Source organism: Liolophura sinensis, chromosome 11 (genome assembly GCF_032854445.1).
Source record: "Liolophura sinensis isolate JHLJ2023 chromosome 11, CUHK_Ljap_v2, whole genome shotgun sequence".
Classification (NCBI taxonomy): domain Eukaryota; kingdom Metazoa; phylum Mollusca; class Polyplacophora; order Chitonida; family Chitonidae; genus Liolophura; species Liolophura sinensis.
This window is the reverse complement of record NC_088305.1, coordinates 19,422,270-19,446,084: the sequence shown is the minus strand read 5'-3', so window position 1 is coordinate 19,446,084 and position 23,815 is coordinate 19,422,270. Positions and strand designations below refer to the sequence as shown.

The 23,815-nt window shown below is 39.7% G+C and overlaps 2 protein-coding genes and 1 long non-coding RNA gene across 4 annotated transcripts; 2 read left to right on the top strand and 1 right to left on the bottom strand.

The window, feature by feature from the left end:
• The first annotated feature begins 3,299 nt into the window (after positions 1-3,299).
• On the top strand, positions 3,300-7,912 carry LOC135478040 (uncharacterized). The gene is made up of 5 exons (XM_064758304.1): positions 3,300-3,433; positions 4,031-4,139; positions 4,879-4,992; positions 5,951-6,029; positions 7,776-7,912. The coding sequence occupies exons 1-5, from the start codon at positions 3,348-3,350 to the stop codon at positions 7,865-7,867; spliced, it is 480 nt and encodes a 159-aa protein (XP_064614374.1). The 5' UTR covers positions 3,300-3,347; the 3' UTR covers positions 7,868-7,912.
• Positions 7,913-12,586: 4,674 nt separating this feature from the next.
• On the bottom strand, positions 12,587-15,880 carry LOC135477945 (uncharacterized). Of its 2 annotated transcripts, none has more exons than XR_010445232.1 (3): positions 15,583-15,880; positions 13,787-13,884; positions 12,587-13,281 (listed from the first exon to the last, which is right to left on the bottom strand). It is a non-coding gene; the product is annotated as an uncharacterized LOC135477945 (long non-coding RNA). The 2 variants fall into 2 exon arrangements; XR_010445233.1 differs by lacking the exon at positions 15,583-15,880 and adding an exon at positions 14,843-14,861.
• Positions 15,881-16,055: 175 nt separating this feature from the next.
• On the top strand, positions 16,056-22,060 carry LOC135477546 (protein lifeguard 1-like). Its single transcript, XM_064757690.1, has 3 exons — positions 16,056-16,373; positions 18,292-18,629; positions 18,903-22,060. Exons 2-3 carry the CDS (start codon positions 18,292-18,294, stop codon positions 19,006-19,008), a joined length of 444 nt encoding a protein of 147 aa, XP_064613760.1. The 5' UTR covers positions 16,056-16,373; the 3' UTR covers positions 19,009-22,060.
• Positions 22,061-23,815: the final 1,755 nt, after the last annotated feature.

Genomic DNA, 23,815 nt, shown 5'->3' with positions numbered 1-23,815 from the left:
TTGGTAATCAAGTTCTTAAAGTTTAAAAAGCCCATTAAAAAATTCCCATTACAAGTTTTTCAAACTTTAAAATCATTTCAAGACAATAAATAGTAGAGGTATACGAATCTGATATTTATTAGTTGGCAATAACTTTAACTATTCTCGCACGGTAAATACAGAAACTTTGCCTTAATTGGCGAATATGGATTGTTTTGCCAAAAATCTCCGGTGTATAACGGTAGCCGGACTGAAAATGTCTCGTTATCACTCCAGTCTTACAGCGTACGAGAGGAATACATTAGCGGATAAAGTATGTAAAGCACACCTATATAGACACACAAAATGTGGGTGAGATAAATAAATCAATGGCACAAAACGGTAACATATTTTCCAGTAATTTTATCTCTCTATTACAGTACATGTACAAGACAACAAACATTGATAATTCATATTTCTTACATTATTGTGCTGAAAAGTTATCTTTCATGGTTGGTTGTCCTTATTGGTCATCAACGTGCTCTATGCCATAAAAATTTCAGTGAAAATGTCATCATGTGGTGAGATTCTGGCCACGGTTGACAAAACCAGATCAAACACCTCGTCAATCGCATGTGATCAGGCTTCTCAGTGTGTGTAGAACGTTAGTTTACGCTAGAATGAACAAATGGTGATGGTGTGTTTGTGACGTCACAGTCACTCCGCGTCATGTCGTGTATCATTGCTCGGAACAAAACACATTCCTACTCCAAAATTGAGGTATGTTTGAGTACCTCTGCTAGGAGTTTCTCTGACGTGCAAGTTTACGTGAAATTATAATTAATTCACCGGAAAATTGTCTCCATAGGCGTCTTTTCAGAGCCAAACTCTACATAATACCGACTGTGTGCGCGTAAAGGTTGTTTCTAGGATTGTAATGTGTCCATTGCATGCTTAGCAACGTCACGGCGGCGACGTTCGGTAAACGTCGGTAATCATCGGCTGTGTATATATGAAGAAGATGTGTTATCAGGTTAAGCACTGTTTAACCAAACGACATGTTTACATTAGGTAAAGTGTGTTAAGAGTTAGTTCTATTTTATATACGGCTTGTTTCTTCCCGTCGTAATGCTGACATGTAAGTTAAACATTATTGAGTTCGACGTAAAACACCAATCAAGTAACTAAATACACAGACCTATTTGAGTGAAAAATTGTTCAGCATACGAGTCGAAAACCCAAGCATACATAGCAATGTTCTTGCTTAGTTACACTCTTACCATATATTCAATTAATAAAATGAAGATATGCTCTATGTATAAATACGCCATGCCCATTAATATTCAATATCTTTGATAAGATAAGCAGTTTATAACACATGGACATTTGATAAGAGAAATGATATTGTCATGGATTAAAAAGTCAAGTCCTATCCGGTCGTACATACATGGGAAGGTTGAAGCAACCTGCGGATGGTCTTAGGTTTCCTCAAGTTTCTGTGAGCGGTTCCCTACCACAATTCGTAAGGTGAAATATTCTTGAGTACAGCGTTAAACACCAATCAAATAAATAAAGAGTCAAGTGTATGGTGTAAGTATAATAATGACAAGTTTCAATGCAAATTTACAAATGAACCCTAACCAGTCAAGTGCATGCTTGAATGCAAAACGCGTGCGCGGTAACTGCGTGTTTAGGCGATTATGAAGACACGCTATACTAGTAAGTGCATGTATTCCTTCTTGATCCACATGGATATGCAATCGTATATTTGTGAAATATCAACACAGACTGTATCGGAGATATCTCCTCCTTCGTTGTATAAGTTCTGGCCATATTATAGTTGCAGTACTATCAGAGTTATAATATTCATTCACTCTTTTAATTATTACAGGTGTGAATAATTATACTGAGGTCAGGACGACATGCAATGCAGCACTTGGCCTGTAATTGTTGTCCTTCACTCACCATGCACATATATACATAGACCAATATACGCATGCATGAATTATTGGGACGCCAGGTCCTAATCGGGCTGGTTTTATTCTGAGATATAAATTCAGATAAACAGCTGTTTTCGGCAGATAAACGCAACCTTGAAATACAGGAGGACGCCATATAGTGCATGACTTAGCTAAATTCACACCCATGAGTTATATATACGTATCTGATGTTTTTTATGCCTTTTGACTGAACTAGCCGGCTTTTTTTTTTATGTACTACCAAGTTACCTGCCAAAGGTCAGTGGTTTACTCCAGGCACTGATTTCCTCTTCCCTTATACACCTCAAATGGAGCCGTCATCATGTATCATTGTTAAACAGCAATCAAATAAATAAACTGTGATATATAGCACCTTAACTGCCAACGGGTGATGTCCCAACATCTTGTGCTTTTCTTTGTAAGCTGCGTTATGCGTGTAAGTTGCTACTGTTTAAGCATTTACAGCATGAACAGTTAGAATAAAACCCAAACTGATGTAAAATGACAAGAGGCCGCATTTCACCGGTTACGTTTTTATAGCTTTTGTTGTTATGCTTGTGATGATGAACGGTCAACTGTGTTCTTTCGTGTAGTGTTACATGAAGTTTCCTGGCGACCATGGGCTTCCCTCCAACATGAGGCACACAAGGCGAAGTTCGTCAGTATAACGTGCCTAAGTTCGAGGGTTTACTCCATGCACCCAAAATACACTGGGCGTCATCGTATCAGTGAAAAATTGTTCGGTGTGGCGTTAAACAAAAGTAAAAACATATGCTGTATTTCACATAAACTAGGGTATGTAAGAATGCACTTTAAAAGGCACATACAGGCTTTAAAATGATATTTATGGTTTCAACACTTAAATGTTTTTGCATTTCACATCTCCGGGCGTACGTGGGAAGGTCTATCAGGAACCTGCGGATGGTCGTGGGCTTCCCCCGGATTCTGCCCGGTTTCATCCCACTATGATGCTGGCCGCCGTCGTATTAGTGAAATATTCTTGAGTACGGCGTAAAAAAATAATCAAATAAATAAATAAGTAAATAAATCAATAAATATTTTTTTTATAATAAATTAATCGAACTTCACAAAAAACTCTTATGTGGGTTTATGAGTTGGATGGATCAGAATCAAGAAAAATGTGTCTCTTTTGAAACGCTAGACTTTAGGTGAAATACGGTGTCTCAGGCGAATTGTTCCTCGTCTTTAACCTCTGTAGCACTTAGCGGAACATGACCTTATCAAAACACATTTTAATTGTTCGACATATTTTATCCAGCTGGGCATTATCGTTATCTGATAACGGACAGAACGCGAGGTGCATTCAGGGACTTTTCTATAAAGGCTGGTTCCTCGCTCATGACCGTTTTTTCTAATCCCGGACTCTAGGAGCAGTGAAGAAAAGTCATCATGAAGTTGTTGTTGTTTACAGCTGTTGTGTTCTCCCTGTATGTGGGCACCCCTGCACCTCTCCACGCCTCTTGCAAGGTAACGTGGTGAGTATATACTAAATATGTCCATATATTTAAATTGCTGCCTCACTGGATTGTCATGCGGACAACACTCATGTAAACACTTAAAATACTTGATTTGTTTTATATTATTTTCCTGAGTACCAAACAAGTGTCAATACCGAATTGCTCTTGTACCATCTTGTTTAAGAGACTGATGACATCATCATCACTTAGCTATATCGCATGCAATGCATATAAGAGAGATAAAGAAGTGATAAGAATATACATGTATGTTTACGCCTAGAACATGTGTGAATTGCTCGGTAATATGTTTTAATACTGACAGTGTTTGTACAGACTGCACAATTGCCCAAATGTAGTTGACTATTTTGCGCTCTATAACTCTACTAACAGGGCCCGGTTTCACGAAACTTTTTAAGTCCAGTGAATTGGAAAGTCGTAACTTTTTGCCTAAGTCCAGGATGGAGTTTTCCTCGACAAAACTTAAGTCAAACGCTTCCTAAGTATAGTATTATGTTGCTTAAGCAAAACACTTTTGGTTAAGCAAAATAACTTAAAAAGTTTCGAGAAACCGGAGCCAGATGTTCAAATGCAGTTAACTATTTGCTTTTAAACCAGGACGTTCCACACGGACTGTGCAAGTGTGAACAAGAAAATTGTGGACCAAATGACCGCCTGGAAATCCGCGGACAACTGTGCTAATGGGGGAGAGAAATGCCTTTATACCGTAAGAAACAGTACTTTACCGTAAGAAACAGGGCTTTGCCACGACAGAGAGGGTTTTATATACTGTATGAAACTGTGGGGGTTTTTTTGTAGCAAGACCACTAGACTATGTTTTATGTACCGCAAAAATTAAACTGTCTTTATACCGTAAAAACGCCATTTTTAGACCATAAGAAAGTACTTTTATTCCGTGAGAACATTGGCTTATTACCGTAAAAACAGTGGCTTATTACTGTAACAACAGGCCCTTAATACTGTAAGAACAGTGTCTTATTACCGTAAGAGCGGTGTACTGTAAGAGTATGATCTTCTTGCCGTAAGAACAGTGTCTTATTGCGGTAATAGTTGTTTTTATTATTTTTTTTGTTCTTTTTTACTCTAAGAAATGATGTCTTTATAGCGAAAGACATATTTTTTATCACGTAGCGTTGTAGACTCTATATCGTAAGAAACATTTTATGTATCTTTGTATCATAGCTGATTTTTGATCTGGAGATTATGATGTTAACAAAAGGTTTCATACTTTGCAAGTGAAAAGTTTGCCTTCTTCAGGATAAACCATTTCACATTTTAATACGCTATGTTTCACGTGCACCTCCTCAGAGTCTAATCTATTACATTACTAAACCTATATTAAGAAAGTTGTGTATACTCATACTTAGGCTTACGTTGAGGTGTTTTTCTTGTAATCATGTTTATGTATACTTATAATCAAGTCTGTTTTTTACCCATGTTTATAGATTGTTAGCCACGATGCTACCACGATTAAGGGCAAACACACCACGCCCGTCAAACACTACATCGATGACTTGACCTTTACTTTCATACCGGAAGATTCCAACTGCAGAGTTCAGGTAAAATACGTGTATAGGCCTTCAAGAAATGGGATAAACATAGTCACAAGTCTATGGGGAGGGGGGCGGGGGGGCAATAGGCTTTACATCCCGTCTGTCAGTCCGCCACGAGTTTTCCAGACTTTTTTTCTTCTTGATAATAGTTCGATGTATTGTATTGAAAGCTGGTTTCCCGAAGCTATGGGTGAAGGCCGAATTTCAGTCCGCTTCGTCCATTTTGTTCTCTTTAAATTCGCCCTATTGTGGACATCGTCACGTCTCAAAACTTTCGTATGTACATGCATGTACATGTAAGGGCATGAGTCATGCAGCCTTTCCAACCAAAGATTCGAAAATTGCCTCTATAAATGCAAGCAGAGCATACACCGTACATGTAAGATATACAGAGCAAGCTAAGGCGATCTTTAATTTTGTCCTTGCTGGCAGAGTCGTACCGGTACATAGCGAATGTGTTTTATTTCACCCCACTAGGCTTCACCACTGTCGTTACCTAAAGGGAAACGCCACTAAAGGATTTCGTCTACATGTATTATTAAAAAAAACAGAAACCTTCATGCTTCAGCAGCCGCTTTAAATCAGGAATTTTGTCAGGTACCTGGCAAAGGGTGGTACTTTAAATACCCCGGGTGCCGGTTTCTTAGATTTAAAATTTTTATTCACTTTAGGATTGTTTTTTCTTACGTAACAAGGTCAAAATATTGCTTGACAGCGTAAATTCTGGGTAAGTTATTGTACAACAAATTTCAGCTAAAATAAACGGAATTCAACATACCAAGTTTAATGAGTGAAATCTTGACTTAAGTCTAAGATCGCTTCATGAGCCCCGGGGCGGAACACTCAGACTTCTTCCACTCAAAACGTGGGCCGCCATTCAATCAGACTTAGTGAGGGGAATTCTTGCGTATTTACAGCGTTAAATATCAATCAAATGTTTTTTTTTTCAAATTCCTGTAAACAGGGTTACTCTACATCGGAGACCTGGTACGCCGTCCTAGACCACAGCACTAATTACTGTAACCTGAACAACCTCATCACAGGTATGAACGTCGTACGGTTGTAGTTGGTTAGCTCGCTAGCACAGCGTAATGACCCAGGAGTCTCTCACCAATGCGGTCGCTGTGAGTTCATGTCCAGCTCATGCTGGCTTCCTCTCCGGCTGTACGTGGGAAGGTCTGGCAGCAACCTGCAGATGGTCGTGGGTTTCCCCCGGGCTCTGCCCGGTTTCCTCCCACCATAATGTCGGCCGCCGTCGTATAAGTGAAATATTCTTGAGTACGGCGTAAAACACCAATCAAATAAATAAATAAATCGTACGGTTGTTCAGCAGGGTGGGGACTTAGGGGATGTGTGTGTGTGTGTGTGTGTGTGAGCAGCGGTTGTGTGTACGGGGGATTGTGTGTATGAGGGGTGGGGTGGGGTGGGGTGGGGTGGGGTGGGGTGGGGAGCATGGGCGTTAGAGACACATCGTGTGACTTTGCACAAAAAAATGTGTCAATTTTAATACGATAATCATACAACCTGCGGATAGTCGTCGGTTTCCTCCGGGCTCTATACCTGGTTTCCGCCCACCATAGTACTGGCCGCTGTCGTATAACTGAAATATTCTTGAGAGCATCGTAAAGCACCAGTTTAATAAATTAATAAAATACATAAATAATAATTGCAGCAAGACCAAAAGTTTAAATCAAACCTAACGAAGCGAGGGATTTGGGCTTGTAGGAGACTCTTGCTAGGAGACAACACATACATGCGCTTGGGACATTGAGCAGAGACCTTTAGTGATTTTAGTACACGACTGGAGGAAAACTTGGCGATTTTGTTTCAATTATACAATGGAAGGGAATATACAATGGGTCTATATCGACGCATTTGGGGATATATATGTTACCATAATGAATTATATACAGAAATTACAAATTAGTGGCAGCGTAATGACCAATGCGGTCGCTGTGAGGTCGTCCAGCTTATGCTGGCTTCCTTTCCGGCCATACGTGGGAAGGTCTGCCAGCAATGGTCGCGGGATTTCACCGGCCTCTGCCCGGTTTACTTCCACTATAATGCTGGCCGCCGTCGTATAAGTGAAATATTCTTGAGTACGGCGTAAAACACCAATCAAATACATAAATGAATAAATACAAATTAGTAGAAGACATTGTGGTACATGTCGGTACATGGCGAGAAAGCTATAACTTCATCTTTTACGGTGTTTAGCCCGACCCGACCAAACCCGACCCGACCCAACCCGGCCCGACCCAGGATTGGCCCTGGATCTACCGCTGCCAAAGCGTACGCTCTACCAACTGAACCATCGGGGCCGGTCTGGGTGGGGGTGGGGTGGGGTGATATGGAGGTGTAATATTGTGGTAAAATTCTTGGACCTATATGAGATAAGATCTTAGCTAATGTATATAGGGCCGATTCTGCTGCCTTCGTCATTGAACGTTGAAGTAACAAGCGCATTCCTTCAGATTAAACTCGGCGGAACAAAAGGCTATGCACAGCATTATCATTATCCATATTTCTAGGCTGTGGGCTGAAATACGGAATTATCATTATTGGTATTTCTAGGCTCTGGGATGATATACAGCATTGACATTATTCATGTTTTCCGGCCGTAAATGGGAAGATCCAGGCAGCAACCTGCGGATGGTTGTGGGTTTCCCCGGGTTCTGCCTGTTTTGCTACCACCATAATGCTGGCCGGCGTCTTACAAGTGAAATATTCTTGAGTATGTCGTAAAACACCAATCAATTAAATAAATAAATCATTATTCATGTTTCTAGGCTCTGGGTTGCACCAATCATCGGGATACACTGAAACCACCAATGACAGCGCCTGTACTCAATACAGTTCGGCCAACTGCGAGAAATATTAAACATGTTGATATTCTGAAATGTGAGAATAAATCACACTTAATTCTCAGGACTGTTATGTTTTTGTACTATATATGTAGATTTCTGAGTTCTACCCTTAGTTCTTGCGCGACAACGATCGGGATGAAAAATTTAATAAGCCGAAAAACTGGCTTATTATTTTGTCAGTTGAGATGAAGAGAATTATATGCTTACTATACAAAATAAGGGGACTCTGTGACCGAGGGGTCCGCACGCCAGCGCGGTGCAATGATCCATGATCCTCTCACCAGTGCGGTCGCTGTGAGTTCAAGTCCAGCTCATGCTCGCTTCCCGTCCGGTGGTACGTGGGAAGGTCAATAAATATACACTATGAATGTGTTTTATAGTTCTGACTTGACACAGCCCTATCTGTGGGTTTTTTATTCCTGGGCGAACCACCACTACCTCCCACTCAACAACGACATGTGCCCAGGATCTCGCCCAAAGCATCATAAATTTGGTACATTAGTAAAACCAATTAACCAAGGCATCGATTCCAGTCAACCTTTTCTTTTCTTTTATTTTCGTTTCAAACCACGATGTTTTTTTGACATTCAGATCTGCGAGTTATACTTTGGACGTTCGTTGTGGACATTGGTGAATCTAATGTCAACAACATGTTTTAACTGCGATATGCGTTTCTTTTTAAGCGTCAGCCTGTCAAACTTGGGTATACCACTGAACTCTATACAGACATTGAATGGCAATTAAGCTATATCACCTTATATGTGAGTGGGAGGGGCAACATGTCGTTATGTTTGGCACTGTATGTAACAGCTGTACTCTTCATATTTTCAGCTAACTCGAGAGCTGCATTCCACAAATTAATCTGTTAATTTTATCAGAAAGTCTGTTGTCTGAGTGATGTTATAGAATGTATTCTGCTATTGCAGCAGATTATTCGGTTTAATATAACACACATACTGTATTAACTGAACATAAACATTCTATCAGACTAACAAGATGTTATGGTGAAAGCAGACGTCATGACGTCACAATAAGATTGAACATCTGTAACCAGTGAGTAGAACATCCGGTTGACCTATTTACAACAATACTGCTCATGATTGGTCAATTGCGTGTTCTTGATTGGCAGTTCAGAAAGGTCTGTTGTTTTGGAGATCAGGCTCAGAATAGAAAACAGCTAGCGGTATAAATGCAAGAGAGTCGGACGGCAAGACGAACATGCACAAGATACATGTACATACGGATGTTGCGAATCCTGTGAAAACGTACAGACCATGACAGGATGTCACATGACAGTTGGCGTGTAAGCTGTATATTTGTTAAGAAAAAGTTTAATATACGATAAGTCGCATTGGAGATCAAAAATATAAAATACATGCCGGATGGGTAAATGGAGAAGTCAGAGTGATGCAAAGACAAACATACATCTACACTCAAACGGATATAATGATATATAATGCGAGGTATACAATATTTGTGACAGTCATCAATATGCCAACATGGATCTATTTACTCGTTTATTTATTTGATTGTTGTTTAACGCCATTGTCCAACATGAATGTAAACTATCCGTTAAAACAAGTTTTATATGCGCTCCAAAAATAGTCTGTTCAATTTAACGGAAAGCCTGTTGTCTGAGTGATGCTAGCTTATATTCTGTTACTGCAACATATTATTCTGTTAGATATATGGCACACATATATTCTATGAAATATGAACATTGTTTTGGAGTATAATATGATATAATATAACATTGAATATAACATATGCAGTATTGTGTTATATAACAGAATACATCCCAACGTCACTCAACAAAAATTCGGTGAAAATTAACAGATTGGTTTTTCATTTTTTGTTTGTTTTTTTTGTTTTTTTTAAGTGTACCCAAATCCGTTTCGGCACATTTCCAAACACATCGGCGAATATAACAACAGTAGACGAGCGAAAAGACAAACATATCACATATAAAACAAATCTTGAGAAATTGCCAACATGTAGAGAGCCTTCAATAAATTACGCAAACGTTCGCTCAACCATACCAGCTGTCAGGCATAAAATATCGAAGTGTCCTGCAGACTATGTCAAAGAAAAACAACCCCTTTGCATGCATCCAATGTTTAGTTAACCATGTCACAGGTGCGTAGCCTACCACAGCACATGCAGACACGCTTGTATTCTCGTGCCATTTTGCATAACGGCGGAAACAGGCGCTAAAAGCTCAGTATATTACATTATAATTTAGGCTGGCTGTTGGCCTATGAGCACCATATAACGTGAACCAAGAACAGAGACTACGTATATGTATATATGTGTATAATCTGTACACGCCACACCTGTTGATAATGAATCCAAAGGATGTTCTGACAACTGGATGATGAATGGACGTATTAGGTGTTCAAAGTAACCTATTTTCGTCAGATGTATACTTTTAGGCCTATATAGCCATATGTGAGTGCCTATTCGTGGAGCCTATGTATTTGATATATAGCTTATCATATACGTACTCGGTTTGCTTCTGTCATCTGGAATATTAATACATGCATGCTGAGGCATGGATTACAAAACGCCACTGGTGAGTATACGTACTTTAAAACAGATCGTTTGTTTCGGTAGGCCTACATACTCTCTGAAAACCACCGTGGGTGTGTATACCACCAGTACAAATCTACATCTTTGTGTAGGCTCTACTAGAAGATTTGAGGGATGAATGATTGAATAAATTCTTAGGGTTTACTTGCAGCTTTTCAGTTATATGACGACGAGGAGCCATTAGGTGTGTGTACATATAGTGTGGTTTCTTGTGTCAATGCCGCCTAAGTGCTGTCGCCACAGAAATGTCATGCCAAAGAGACACGACACCACACACAGTCACATTATACTGACACCGGGCCAACCAGTCCTGTTTCCTTAGCTCTAACCCCTCAGTACTGAGCGCCAAGTGAGGCAGTAACAAGTACCCTTTTTAAAGTCTTTAGTATGACTCGACCCGAGTTTGATCCCGGGTCTCCCGACTTCGAGGACTTCAGGAAATATCACGTGTACTGGCGCATATGGTACACAGTGTTTTGTACCTCTATAGTACACAAACGTGTATAGATGTTCCATTTTGTTACAAATACCGGTAGAGTTAAGTCAATATCCTCAACGGGAATTTTTTTTTTCATATCATTTACTCTTTCACATATGTACAACGACGATGATATTATACTGCACGTATGTGCTAGATGGGAGGGGAAGTAAATGAAAGATGTTAAGAACATTGTGAATAAGTCACAGTAAAAGTGTATCTGCCGAACTATACATAAATCACACTTTCTGCTACTCTCGTGCGTTTAGTTTTTGAAAGTGCATGATTTTCGGTTAATAATTCAACTTGTTCCCTTCAAATATTCGATCTTCTATATATGCTCTTTACATCTACTCTGGATTTTTATTGTTATGTCTGTAAGCATTTATTTCTATTATCACACTTTAAGATTTCCCTGCTCTCCGTTACAGAATTCCACTTGATTCAAATAAAATCAAGCTGGAAAAAAATCCTGTACACGACGCACGATTAATGTGTCTTCCTAATTCATACTCATTGTGTGCGTCACAATGTCACGTGATGAGATTTGTATGTGACATTTGCTCGGCATGACGAGAAATCCATAAATAGATTTGTCAATGGCATTCTAAAATAGAAATGTACTTACTGCCTCTGCTGAGATTAAATCTCTAATGTGATCTCGAATGTTGTGAATGGGATTGAAAAGGCCGAAGTTTCCCGATAAGTATAGTCGTGTATAAATGTCGTGGCAGCTAAAAACCATTCGAGATCACGCGCTTTTCTACCTGATCCTACGGTACCGCGGCAAGGCTCGTGTAAAGATCAGCGCTGCGATTTCCGCCAAAATTTGGGGATAATTGTTGCTAGAGGAGTATTAGATATTTAATAATTATTTTCAGATTCCTTGAGCTTAAATTAATCTGTACCAACTGAGTAAAAATCAAGCACTTACCTATTTCAGAGTCAATCAAAAACATCGAAAATAAAAATGAACTATTTATTCAAATGTTAGCAAATGAGTACAAAGTTATTCAAAATGGCGGCGCCCACGAAAGACAGCTTGAAAAGAGAGTTCCAAGAGTAATCGGGTATGCCAAGGCAAGCGGTCGCGTTTCTGTGAAGTTGAAGGCAAAGCAGGTCACTGCTCTTCGTTCGGCATATGAGAAAAAAGATGTCACTGCAGTCTACTCGACTGGGTGTGATAAAAATCGTGTATATCAACTTATGCCTTCGGTCATCCAGCGTCGAGGAACAGTGAGGAACCCACGATAACTATTGCTATATCCCCTCTGAGATAATCTCTCAAAATCAAGTGGTAAGTGTGTAAATATATTTAAATCGCTATGGGCAGCTTGAGCACGGGTAGAGATGATAATAATAGCCACGCACGCCTGTAAACAGCGCGCTACTCAACACTTCGGTACGTTCACCGTCACGTACAGTTGTTTACATGAGGTGAGAGTAGTCATATCAGATCTGGGCCCGGTTTCACGAAGCAATCCTAACGTTACGTTCACTTAACTACCACAGTACTGTAGGCATTATGTCGTCATAGTAGTTGTGAGCTCGTAACGTCAAGAGAGCTTCGTGAAACTGGGCCCAGGTGACGTAATGCACGAGCCTCGCTTTCGACATAGCTGCTGTAAAAGACATGGCGCCCAAGTATGTTGGCCTCAGACCCCCATTAGTTTTCCATAAGCGACAATGTTAACGTTTAGCGCTGTAGCTCAGTCCCAAACATTCCGAGGCCAATAAGCTTTGGTGCATACCTGGCCCAGCCTGTGAGAAAGAAGCTGTAAAAATCTTGACATAGGTTGACCGTCAAAATCTGGACCTTTCCATGCCGGCAGCTGGGAGGGGTGCCTAGCAACGCCAAGGGGACGTCACTCGCAGCCTCATCACCACCTGTCTCCTTGTGTCCTCTCGCCCAGAATTTCAAACTTTCACCATTAAAACTCATACCTGCCCAAAGCTTAGACAATTTCCATCATTTTGATACCAAGCATGCACCTGTACACCAAAAACGGCAGGCTGGCAGCAAAAAAAGACTTTACACCCTAAAATACACAGAACTACAATCGTCCCTACTGAAAAACGGAAGTTGTAATGGGGGTCTGTGTCCTATCACACCAGCCAACTTTTTTCAAAATCAATAATTTTTGCACCACATAATGCTTACTACCTCTAAACCTCACACATAAAGTTACAGCTTGATACATGCAAAAACTTTTGAGTAGGAGGAATTTAACTTGGGGTACCCCTATCTTGGAAATGTGTCTGTTTGTCCGTCCTCAAGCATGAAGTTCAAAGCTCTGTAGTGCACATACCGTTCAAAATATCTCAACCAGGTCAAATGTTTTGGAAAGCTGGTATGTATATCTGCAAGAAAAACGAAAAAATTCCAATGACAAAGTATTTTACATTTTCCATTGACAAACATTTAGAAAAGTATGGATTTTCAAGTAGATTTTCTTGTTTACAGCAGTGTAAAGAAAATACTTAAAAGCCAAAAGTGTCAAAATATATATCAAAAGACAGGTAATTTATCTGACAATTCACTTACAAAATATAGGACATACCTTTTAGCAACTTTGTGCAAAATTTGACTTAAAGTGATACAGGTGGGTAGCAAAGCGGAGTTTCAAAATTCCAGAAAAGTACATTTTGATCACCATCAAAGTAAACATATGCATCCAAATTGATATAGAAATGCTCATAGGCACAGTTTCCATGGATAGGGCTAAAGAAAAGACTAGTATCCCTTTTACATAGTGATTCACATGATAAAACCCTTTAAAAGATCACCCACTACCCTCCCCCCCCCCTCCCCCCACTACCCCCCTTTCCCGTCTCCCCCATTGCTGCCATTGGTTGGCTGGCTTACCTCAACTCACAGTGCAAAAGAATCCCACCACCTGTGTTGTTGCCTCAGACTAAATTAGTACTTTCTACATAACAAACACCAAAGTGTGACACTGGCATCTACAAGAGATAAGTAGAGGGGAGAAATATGAATTTGCCACTTACAAAAATAAAGCCACACAGTACATGCACATTGGTCATTCAGACAGTCAGCAAGGCAACCCTCCCAAGACATGTTGAAGGGACCCAAGAAGAGGGGAAAAGCTATACTTTTTAACCTGTAACAACACAGAAATCCTCAAATAATCAGTGAGAAATTACATCCGTAATCAGGTTCCACACTGGGTGTTCCTGGGTGGGCATGAGGAATGGACATTCAAACTGTCCGTACATATATGAGAAACCTGTGACGTTTCCCCGTTTGGGGGGGGGGGTCGGGGGTGCTGGAGGGGTATGTGTCATGGTGTAGTACCGGACCAATGACGGGGATTCTAGGTCGGCCAAGGGAGTGGAAGACTGCATCCGAATGGTCACGCCTTTGAGGAAGCTGAACGGCTAGCAGACCCCACTCACCTAGGTAGATCCCAGTTCAATATATGCATAAACCAGGCAAAGTTCACTGACGCCATGTTTGGGAGACAAGATCTAAAGAGGGAAACCAAGACGAAAGCTCAATAGGTATTAAACTAGGATGTGAAAGCCATATGTAGCTGTCTAATTTCTAACTTGTGTGTGAGGACATTGGAAACATAAAAAAAATCCCAGTTGCCCAGGGAGGTGGATGCCACACTGGGCCAGATACTAAAACAAAAACTCCTTGAGATGTCGCAGGAACAGCGTACTATGTTCTGGTGGAGAAACAGACACCTGGTGGGGCAGAGACTCATTTTCACAAGGGCAATATTCCAACAGATCACACTTACATGTATGCTAGAAACTTGAAATTGATCATTTTTGTTCCAACGCCACACATACTGTGTGAGTGCACATGTAACTTGTCAGAGGAATGAATATACACATGCAATGAAAACTACATGCCTACAGTGGTTTATTTTTAAGTTTAAAGAGGAAAATTTACCTTGTCCACTTCAAGTCTATGCCCAAAACAGCAGACAGTGTTGCAGCAGAGATGCCTGTTTTTAATGTTTTGTGACCTGCAGGATGATTTGAAGCACATTTACCTAGTGTGTGGTGGCACACATGGGAGGAACCTGACTTGGTTTGTAAATTAAATGCACACTGGCCCTCTCTACTACTCTAGCCAAGTAAATTAATCTGCTGATGTGTTTTTATCCACCTGTGTGAGGCTGGGCCCTTATATGTGATGCAAGGCCTTATCGACCATCCTTAATCACACCACCCTATCTATCAGCCACATACTCCAATTTCACTCGCAGCACTCAAATTTTGCATTATTCATCAAATGTCAGCCCCAAAAGAGACATTTAAAAAACCAGGAACAATGAAACGTTGTCTGTGTTTGTTCCAGTCTGTTTATACTCCTGCACTATACCCTTGACCACAGAGCGTTTTAGCCGATTTTTAGACAAAATGGATCTGTGGGGAAAATATAGAATTAAAAAGCTTTAAAACTGCTCAATCAAGTTCCATGTCAATGCAAACCACATCGCAGATGTACCCACCAAATATTATCACGCTGCTGCGAAATCTGAGCACACAGTGACATATTACATGTTTTGGCACAAGTGGACAGATCAGGCCTCAGACCCCCATTAGTTTTCCATAAGCGACAATGTTAACGTTTAGCGCTGTAGCTCAGTCCCAAACATTCCGAGGCCAATAAGCTTTGGTGCATACCTGGCCCAGCCTGTGAGAAAGAAGCTGTAAAAATCTTGACATAGGTTGACCGTCAAAATCTGGACCTTTCCATGCCGGCAGCTGGGAGGGGTGCCTAGCAACGCCAAGGGGACGTCACTCGCAGCCTCATCACCACCTGTCTCCTTGTGTCCTCTCGCCCAGAATTTCAAACTTTCACCATTAAAACTCATACCTGCCCAAAGCTTAGACAATTTCCATCATTTTGATACCAAGCATGCACCTGTACACCAAAAACGGCAGGCTGGCAGCAAAAAAAGACTTTACACCCTAAAATACACAGAACTACAATCGTTCAATCCCTACTGAAAAACGGAAGTTGTAATGGGGGTCTGTGTCCTGTTAGGGATGTAATCTAAACTGAGGCAGTAGGTACGTTTCTATTTTAGAATGAGATAAGAACGTACCATGTCGATAGATGGCGCCACATGACTCTCACGTGAGTGGCCGTTGTTGACGACGTTTTGTGGGAGGCAGTGTGTCATTTTTGGAGCATAGTTTTCAGCTGACAGCGTTTTACAACAAAATATTGAGGATACTTTTGGTTGGACATAGTTTCAGCTTACGTTTTCTTTGTACATTAGACGGAAACGGAGCGATCTTCTTTGAGGGAAGACCACACAGCACGTGTTTTCTGACGTTTTTGCGCGTCATCAGATCTGGCTGTTCATTTTACCGGTTTAGTTCCTGCTTCAAGTGGTTTTATTTTCGTTCGCCAGTCATACAGTCATCAGCATAGGATAACTTCGAGGCTTTGATTTAAAACACATATCGTAAGTACCTTTGTGTAGTGGGAAATACATGTAGATGTTGATTTTTAAAAGTTCAACTTTGATTAACATCTGATACATTTGAAGGTTATTTGTGTTGGCCTGAGTTTAATTTGTAATATGAAAACCAGTACGTCAGAAAACTTTTCACCAGGAAATGATGATTAACGTTAGCATATGTTATAACTAATTGTAGGGTAAGGTAGCTTTCATGATAGAGAGTTACCCCACCCCACGTGTTCTAATGAGATTTGGGGACTTTTACGACTTTTACTTACGATGTTACGTGTTAGTGTATTCACATGGTGAGTCTAACCCCAAATATGGCTAAACTAACCGCATTCATGTAAATACTTTAAACGTCATAACCGCTAGATCCAGGCGTTTGCTGCTTTACTCGTGCCAACACCTGCTTACTCACTCACACAGAGTGGTGAATAGGTTGTCTGAATAAGATTGGAATGAATATAAGACTCTGCTTCATTACCTCATAAGTCCAAAATCAGGTTATGTTGACGTTCACTGTATACATATCTTGTGGAGCAGACTATTTTGTTATTATCAGCCATAGTTTTTTTTGTCCAATGCTGTTCATTTCCCTATACCTTTCCACATTATTTTTCACCTCTGCTCATTGCCTGCTTGATGCTGCCTCATGCGGGTGAAATGCCGGATGTGCGCACTCTCGAATGCTGCCGCATTACTTCAGATGTGTTGTTTCCAGAGTATCATCCGTTGTTGTTCATTTATCTTATACTTTCCCATGTTATCTTTCACCTCGTCTGCTTGCCCCTGCCTCATGCAGGTGAACTGGTGGGTGTGCGCTGTCTTGAGTTGAGCGCTGCAGAGGACTGCCAGTATAAATTGACATTGCAGATGTAACTATGAACCATAGCTAAATATAGTCCAGAGATTGATCTGTTAGGTTTGACAAAATTTTGTTTTGCCATGGATGGCCCCAAACCATTGTAAGAACGCCCTCCATTAAGAAACATAATGCAATTGCCAGCGTTGGTGTTTGAGACAAAAATTAACTATTAGATATATCTGTACATCCTCAAGTTTGCAAACACTTTCGTTCCTAACCTTTTCATTTGGTTATTTATCGTAAGCACAGCGTCTTGGCATCGTGCATCCAAGATTCTTTAGTGATGCTCAAAGTGAACGGTCTCAAAGCGAACGGCTGTTCTGACAGCTTCCATATACTTGACAAGGATAGGTAACTGCATCAGGTTTTTAATTCGAGCACTCTCTGACGACGGCTTTGGGTCAGCCTTGACCAAACAAAATTTTGCCACACCCAACGTCAGGGCAATCTCGGACTAAACCATATGCAAATGAACAAGTGTGGAAAAGTGTTGCAACAACAATGTTAAACATGATATCACAGTCACAGAGGCAATCTTTTAGACTAATACCAGCTCTTAGAGACACATAATACCACCCAATATTTTGAAGGCGTTCGCCAAATATCTAACAAAATTTGCATCTGCTCTGTTTATTTAGCCCCAGATATGCATTTTTAATACAGCTACATTAACATACATTCTATTAAGCCGGACACGGTCAAATGATTAAGTACTTGCATTTTAGTCACGAGGACACGAGACGTGGGTTCAATCCCAGTCTTAGAGAATTTGTAGATCCCAACAACCGCCGCCTCTGTTCCTTGGTTTTTGGTGACAATAAATGTCTGTGTGCGCAGACTGAAGTTGTTGAAAAACTCTTGGCTTTCATGAATATGGTGATCATATCTGTTCATTACATGCTGAAAAGCTGCCGAAGGTCAGTGGTTTATCACAGGCCTTGGTTACCCTTCACCAGTAAAACTGATTACCATTGTGGAAGTGAAATATTGTTGAGCATGGCGTTAAACAACAATCATATAAGGAAGTAAATTAATTTTCATTTCATGTTGCAGATGTCTAACTTTGGGAACGCATCAGCCCCACCCCCTTATTCTGAGTCTGGACCTCCCTCTCAGGGATACGGAGGTGGGTACCCATACGGACAACAGCCCCCACCTGCAGGATTTGCCTCTCAACCTCAGGGTAATTATCCACAAGGTGGCTATCCCCAGGGTAATTATCCACAAGGTGGCTATCCCCAGGGTAATTATCCACAAGGTGGTTATCCCCAGGGTAATTATCCACAAGGTGGCTATCCCCAGGGTGGATACGCCCAGTCAGGATACGCCCCTCCTCCTCAGGCAGGGCACTACCAGCAACAGCCTGTGTATGGAGCACAGCCACAAAGAGTGTGAGTAATGTTTATACACAATATATATATATATATATATAAAGTTCTGCAGGTACACAAGTGACATAATTTGTGTTGTGCAAGTATTTCACCTGAAGTTTAGCCTGTAAAAATGCACTTTCAGAATCACTTTAAGGCCATAATATAAGACCTTTGATGCCAGCATTCAATCTTTTCTGATAAGAAATTAATCAAACTTAACAAAGATGTCTATATTTTGGCATCACTTTATTGTCAATATCATTTGCATCTTTTTTTTTTTTTTTTTTGCAGGGTATATGTGGAGGACCAGCGCAGAAAGAATGATAAATCTGATGCTGCCGAGTGCTGTTTGTTAGGGATGTGCTCAGCCCTGCTTTGCTGCTGTATCTTTGACTGATAATCCAATCAGAAACATTGTTATATAAATGATCATGGGGACATGAATATTCAGAGGAAATCTTGATTTTAATGTTTTTTTGTGCAAAGTTAATGTATTCAGGCCTTCTAATCTGTGTTACTTATTCTGGAAAACGGGGGGTGGAGGGGGGGGGAGAGATTTTGTCAGTGATTTTAGTGAATTATCATTTTTGATATTACCACATTCCCAAGAGTCAAACAACATGGCTGCTGCCGTTTGCTGCGTGGAGACGTGGGAAAGAGGTTGATGGGAGTGATAAAAATGTACAGGTTTAAAGTGCTTGATAAACCACCATATCATGTATGCAATGCTGTGAAGACCATTATAAGATCTTCGACACAACTATTATTTTCATATTTCCTGTTTCCTGTTTAAAAGAAAAAAAATATTTTTTTTCTTTTAAAAACTTTTGAAAAAGACGAGGGTTTTCTTTGGTGAATATTGCCCTTCTGTTTTGTACAAAGGATCTCCGATCTTACAGATATCTATGTGAATTGACACATTTTTCTGACATTTGTATGATATCTTTCTGTTACTTGTATTTTCTTTGTTTATTTTATTCCAAAAGCAGCGTGCAAAATGTGCTGTAAATCGTGTTCAATTTCAAAACCATATGTATACATACGTAAATGATCTATTGTCAGTTATATGTAATTGGTAATTCTGAAGTATGATTCTTACCGAACCATTGAATAGTAGGATGTGAATTCTTTAAAGTATCCATCAATACGGTTTAAGCTGTGTTACTCGAAACATACCCTGCTATTCAGCGCTGCTATCCTCAGTTAACATTAACTTTTATACCAAGTATACTCTGACACACAGCATTCGCCCATGCCTTGATCTCTTGTAATAATTTCCTCATTTTACTGTATGGTGTGTTACACAGTTATATGCTACACATTTGTGTGCTGCACAGTTGTAATATTGTAACACGGTTGTAATAGGAACAGTTGTATTCCACATGTATGTGGTTGTATTATTTGCTTTGTAGTTAAATGCTAGCCAATTTTATGATACACTTGTATATGCTATGTGGTTGTATCCCACACCATTCTGAGCTACATATTCACGTGCTGCACACATATATGCTACACAGTTGTGTGCTACACCAATGTGGTTGAGTGCTACACCAGTGTGGTTTTAGTGGAATAGCACACATTTATGGCACAGTGAAAAGCTTCATGAAAGATATTTGAGACCTTTTATGACCAAGTGCAGCTGTTAAACTGTTAATGTTTTTGGTATAAGTTTCTGTCAGCCTGTTACAGTGTCGTTAAACTGTCCTTGTATAAAGATGGCAACTGTCTTTGTATAAAGATGGTAAAGTATAAAGAAGGTAACTGTCTTTGTATAAAGAAGGTAACTGTCTTTGTATAAAGATGGTAACTATATAAAGAAGGTAACTGTCTTTGTATAAAGGTGGTAACTGTCTTTGTATAAAGGTAGTAACTGTCTCTGTATCATGTCATGGATGTAAATGTTTCTAGATTTATAACTTTTGGCCCATGCAGTATATACACAAATGGTTTCTATATTCTCCCACGTAAGCTCTTCCCAGCTTTCCTATAGCCAAAGCTTAGCCAGCAGGTTGGAATTGTACATAAGTGGCACCAGGCACAGATCTGACTGACTGTATGAGCTTGACAGATGTAACTGACATGTACTTTAATAGATGGAACTGACATTTGCATTAACAGATGTAACTGACACATGCATAAGCAGATGTAACAGGCATGTGCATCAGCAGATGTAACTGATCATATTGTTTGTTGGGCCATGCAGATTCACAAAGCAGAGTTAAACGTAATGCCAGGACTAAAAGAGACTACAAGTCTACACATGATGAAAAATTGACTCACAAGATATGATGCTGCAATTCTTCTTTTTGCAATTTAAAATTTTTGACTTTGACAGAAACTGCTGTTTGAAACAGACATGTTGTGTGAAAGGCATAACAAATATGTGTTTACACAGATGTAACTGATAATGCCAGCTATTTGACAGATGTAACTGATAAAGTTTAATAGATGGCATAACTACACGTTTACCTGTACATATGTAATTGGTTAATGGTTTGATATGTAACTGGTAGACATTCTAAAAGGCATAACCCATAATTTGAACAGATCTATTCATCGTTCACAGGTGCTACGTGTCATAAATTTCCTCTAATACAGGTGTGCCCTTTTTGTAGTTTATTATAAATTTTATTGTGATAAGTTATTATTGATACAGAGGTGTGCCATATACAAGCAGTTAGACCCTGAATTAGAAGATCCTGGTAGTGTTTGATCTTCCAGTTTGTTTGATGAGCCAAACAAAGCAATACAAGTACGTGTCTTAAGAGATGTCCTGTTAGATTCGATTCCCAAGTGTGTCTTCAGAAATTAATAATGGCATAACAATGTGTAATATTTCTGTAGTCTTCAGCCTGTTGAGATGACAGTGGTCTTTTGTGCATGTAAATTGTCAGCCACGACTTGTATTGACACTAGAAAAGTAATTCAGGCTTTGTTTTTAAGGAAAGATACAGGCATGTCAGAAGCCATTTGAAGGTGGTACAGCCATCGGTTGACCGTCCCATTGTAATTTTGTGTGCTGTACAGTGTACATGTGTGTGTATGAGCCATCATTTTGTTGGTTGCCATTAAATTGCTTTGATTTTAGATCTATTTTCTGCTTTATTATTTTCCTTTTTTGTTTTTTGTATGGTACGGCCATGACTGTACTGGCCGTATTGCTCCTGAGGCTTCTTAAAATGCACTTTTTTGGATGACAGCATTTACCACAGTGCCATTTTAACTTCTAAAAGACCTCTACAGACATTGTACTAGTAATTATCATATCAGGTGTTTAAATTATGTGGATTAAATTTACGGGTTGTGACAGAAAGTTTTATTGTTGCCAATTGAAAGTGTTTTTTTTTTGGATAAAATAATAATGGTTAGATTGGAAAGCAGTGCTGTTGGATGCTTCAGTAATATTTGTGTGTATTGTGGTCTTTTTTTTTTTTGTACACTGCACCACATTCTACAACTACGCCATCCATAAAAACTTCTTTGGTTGTGGGCGTAACCTGGCCTGATGGGAAAAAAAAAGGGGGAGTAACTGATGATGATGTTTTGTCAACAGTGGATTTCAGCACTCGAATCACGTGATAAAGATTTAATGAGACATTACTGGGATGGGGTGCTTGTCGGACATTTATCATGAAAGCTGATTTGAGAAAACTTTGTGGTTTGCATGATTTCTGCTATATGCAGCCCGATTCTTCTCATTTTTGGGACAGATATTAGTAGTGATGAAAGCAGAATATTACATTTCTTTCCCAGCTTTATGTACAAGTACAGATACGAGTATGTGGTTCATTAGATCATGTAGCCATGTGAGAAAATTGAAACTGAACATTCCTGGTACAAATGCATGTACATTGGCTAAAAAGAGCAGACCAGGATGTCCCAAAAATTCGAAGAAAGAGGTATGTGTAAACATATATGATGATATTTAATATAGAATTTAACAAAAACTGATTCAGGATATTGGATGTCGGATATCCATGTACTACTTGATTTATAGGCTTCTGTAATATGCAAAATAGTTATGAAATATGTCAAATTCAGAATTGTTCTTTTAGATACAAGTATGGTAAGAGGTTGGGGACTTAGGGTATTGTGTATGTAGGCATTGCGAGACTGGACTCACCCTATTCAAGTATTCTCTAGATATTGTAAGTCTGTGCCAGGCACGATCTTAAACGTCTTCGCCAACCAAGGGATATAAATCCGATGCTGTAAATCTCAATCTTATTGAGTTGGCTTCAGAAGATGGATTTTAAGATTAGTTTACAAAGTCCATATGGAAGATAATAAGCTGGCTATCATCATGTAGGGTAGGGTTTTTGCGAATACAGCCACACTTGCAAAAGCTGTGGATGTGAAAAATTGTAAGTCTCATCCTTTGTGATAAATAGGCTGCTATCTGGTTTCATATCCAGCTTCTTGCCATTTGTTTGTGTTGAAATTTGTGGGACGTACAACTCGACAATTTATCCATATGGAATAAAAAAAAAAAAACGTAACAAAATAGAGCCTTATACTTTAGGAATATATTGTAATTGCTAAGTGCAAAAACTGTTTCTCACTGGGCTTTGTGGCTGTCAGTATTTTGAATTTAAAAAATGGGAAGGCGTTTTTTTTTTTTTCAGTATGATCTGTGCTAAATGTCAAATTTTTACCATTTATATATAGCCCACCCTGTTCTAAACATTCTGACCATAATTTACACTATGCTTGTTATTTCATCTGTTTTGTGCATGTAGGCTCTAAGTGTATGTAAATACAACATTTTGTCTTCATCTTAAAGCAGAGGTGTTGTCTGTATTCCTCGTCAATTCAGAGAAATTAAAAGATACTGGAGTAACAGTGCTGTGGGGGGTTTCCTTTCAGTCTTACACGTATTGACATTTTCCTCCAGTTTGCTCAATTTTTTTTTATACGGTGAAAAAGGGCCTCTTTGGATGAGATGGTTAGCACACCAATGCGGCGCAACAACCCAGGAGCCTTTCACCAATGTAGAGGCTGTGAGTTTCAAGTCCAGCTCTTGCTGGCCTCCTCTCCGGCTGTATGATGGAAGGTCTTCCAGCAACTTACGGATGGTCATGGGTTTAATCCACCCCCAGCTCGATTTCCTCCCTCAATAATGCTGGCCGTTGTACAAGTGAAATATTCTTGAATATGGCATAAAACACCAATCAAACAAATGAACGTAAGGTGAAAAACAAGAA

Excerpts from the sequence above, each read along its gene's own strand:
- LOC135477546 (XM_064757690.1), top strand. The coding sequence starts at position 18,292 with ATGTCTAACTTTGGGAACGCATCAGCCCCACCCCCTTATTCTGAGTCT. Across the intron at positions 18,630-18,902 it reads GGAGCACAGCCACAAAGAGT|GGTATATGTGGAGGACCAGC; the intron begins GTGAGTAATGTT and ends TTTTTTTTGCAG.
- LOC135478040 (XM_064758304.1), top strand. The coding sequence starts at position 3,348 with ATGAAGTTGTTGTTGTTTACAGCTGTTGTGTTCTCCCTGTATGTGGGC. Across the intron at positions 4,140-4,878 it reads GAGAGAAATGCCTTTATACC|ATTGTTAGCCACGATGCTAC; the intron begins GTAAGAAACAGT and ends CCATGTTTATAG. Across the intron at positions 6,030-7,775 it reads CCTGAACAACCTCATCACAG|GCTCTGGGTTGCACCAATCA; the intron begins GTATGAACGTCG and ends TCATGTTTCTAG.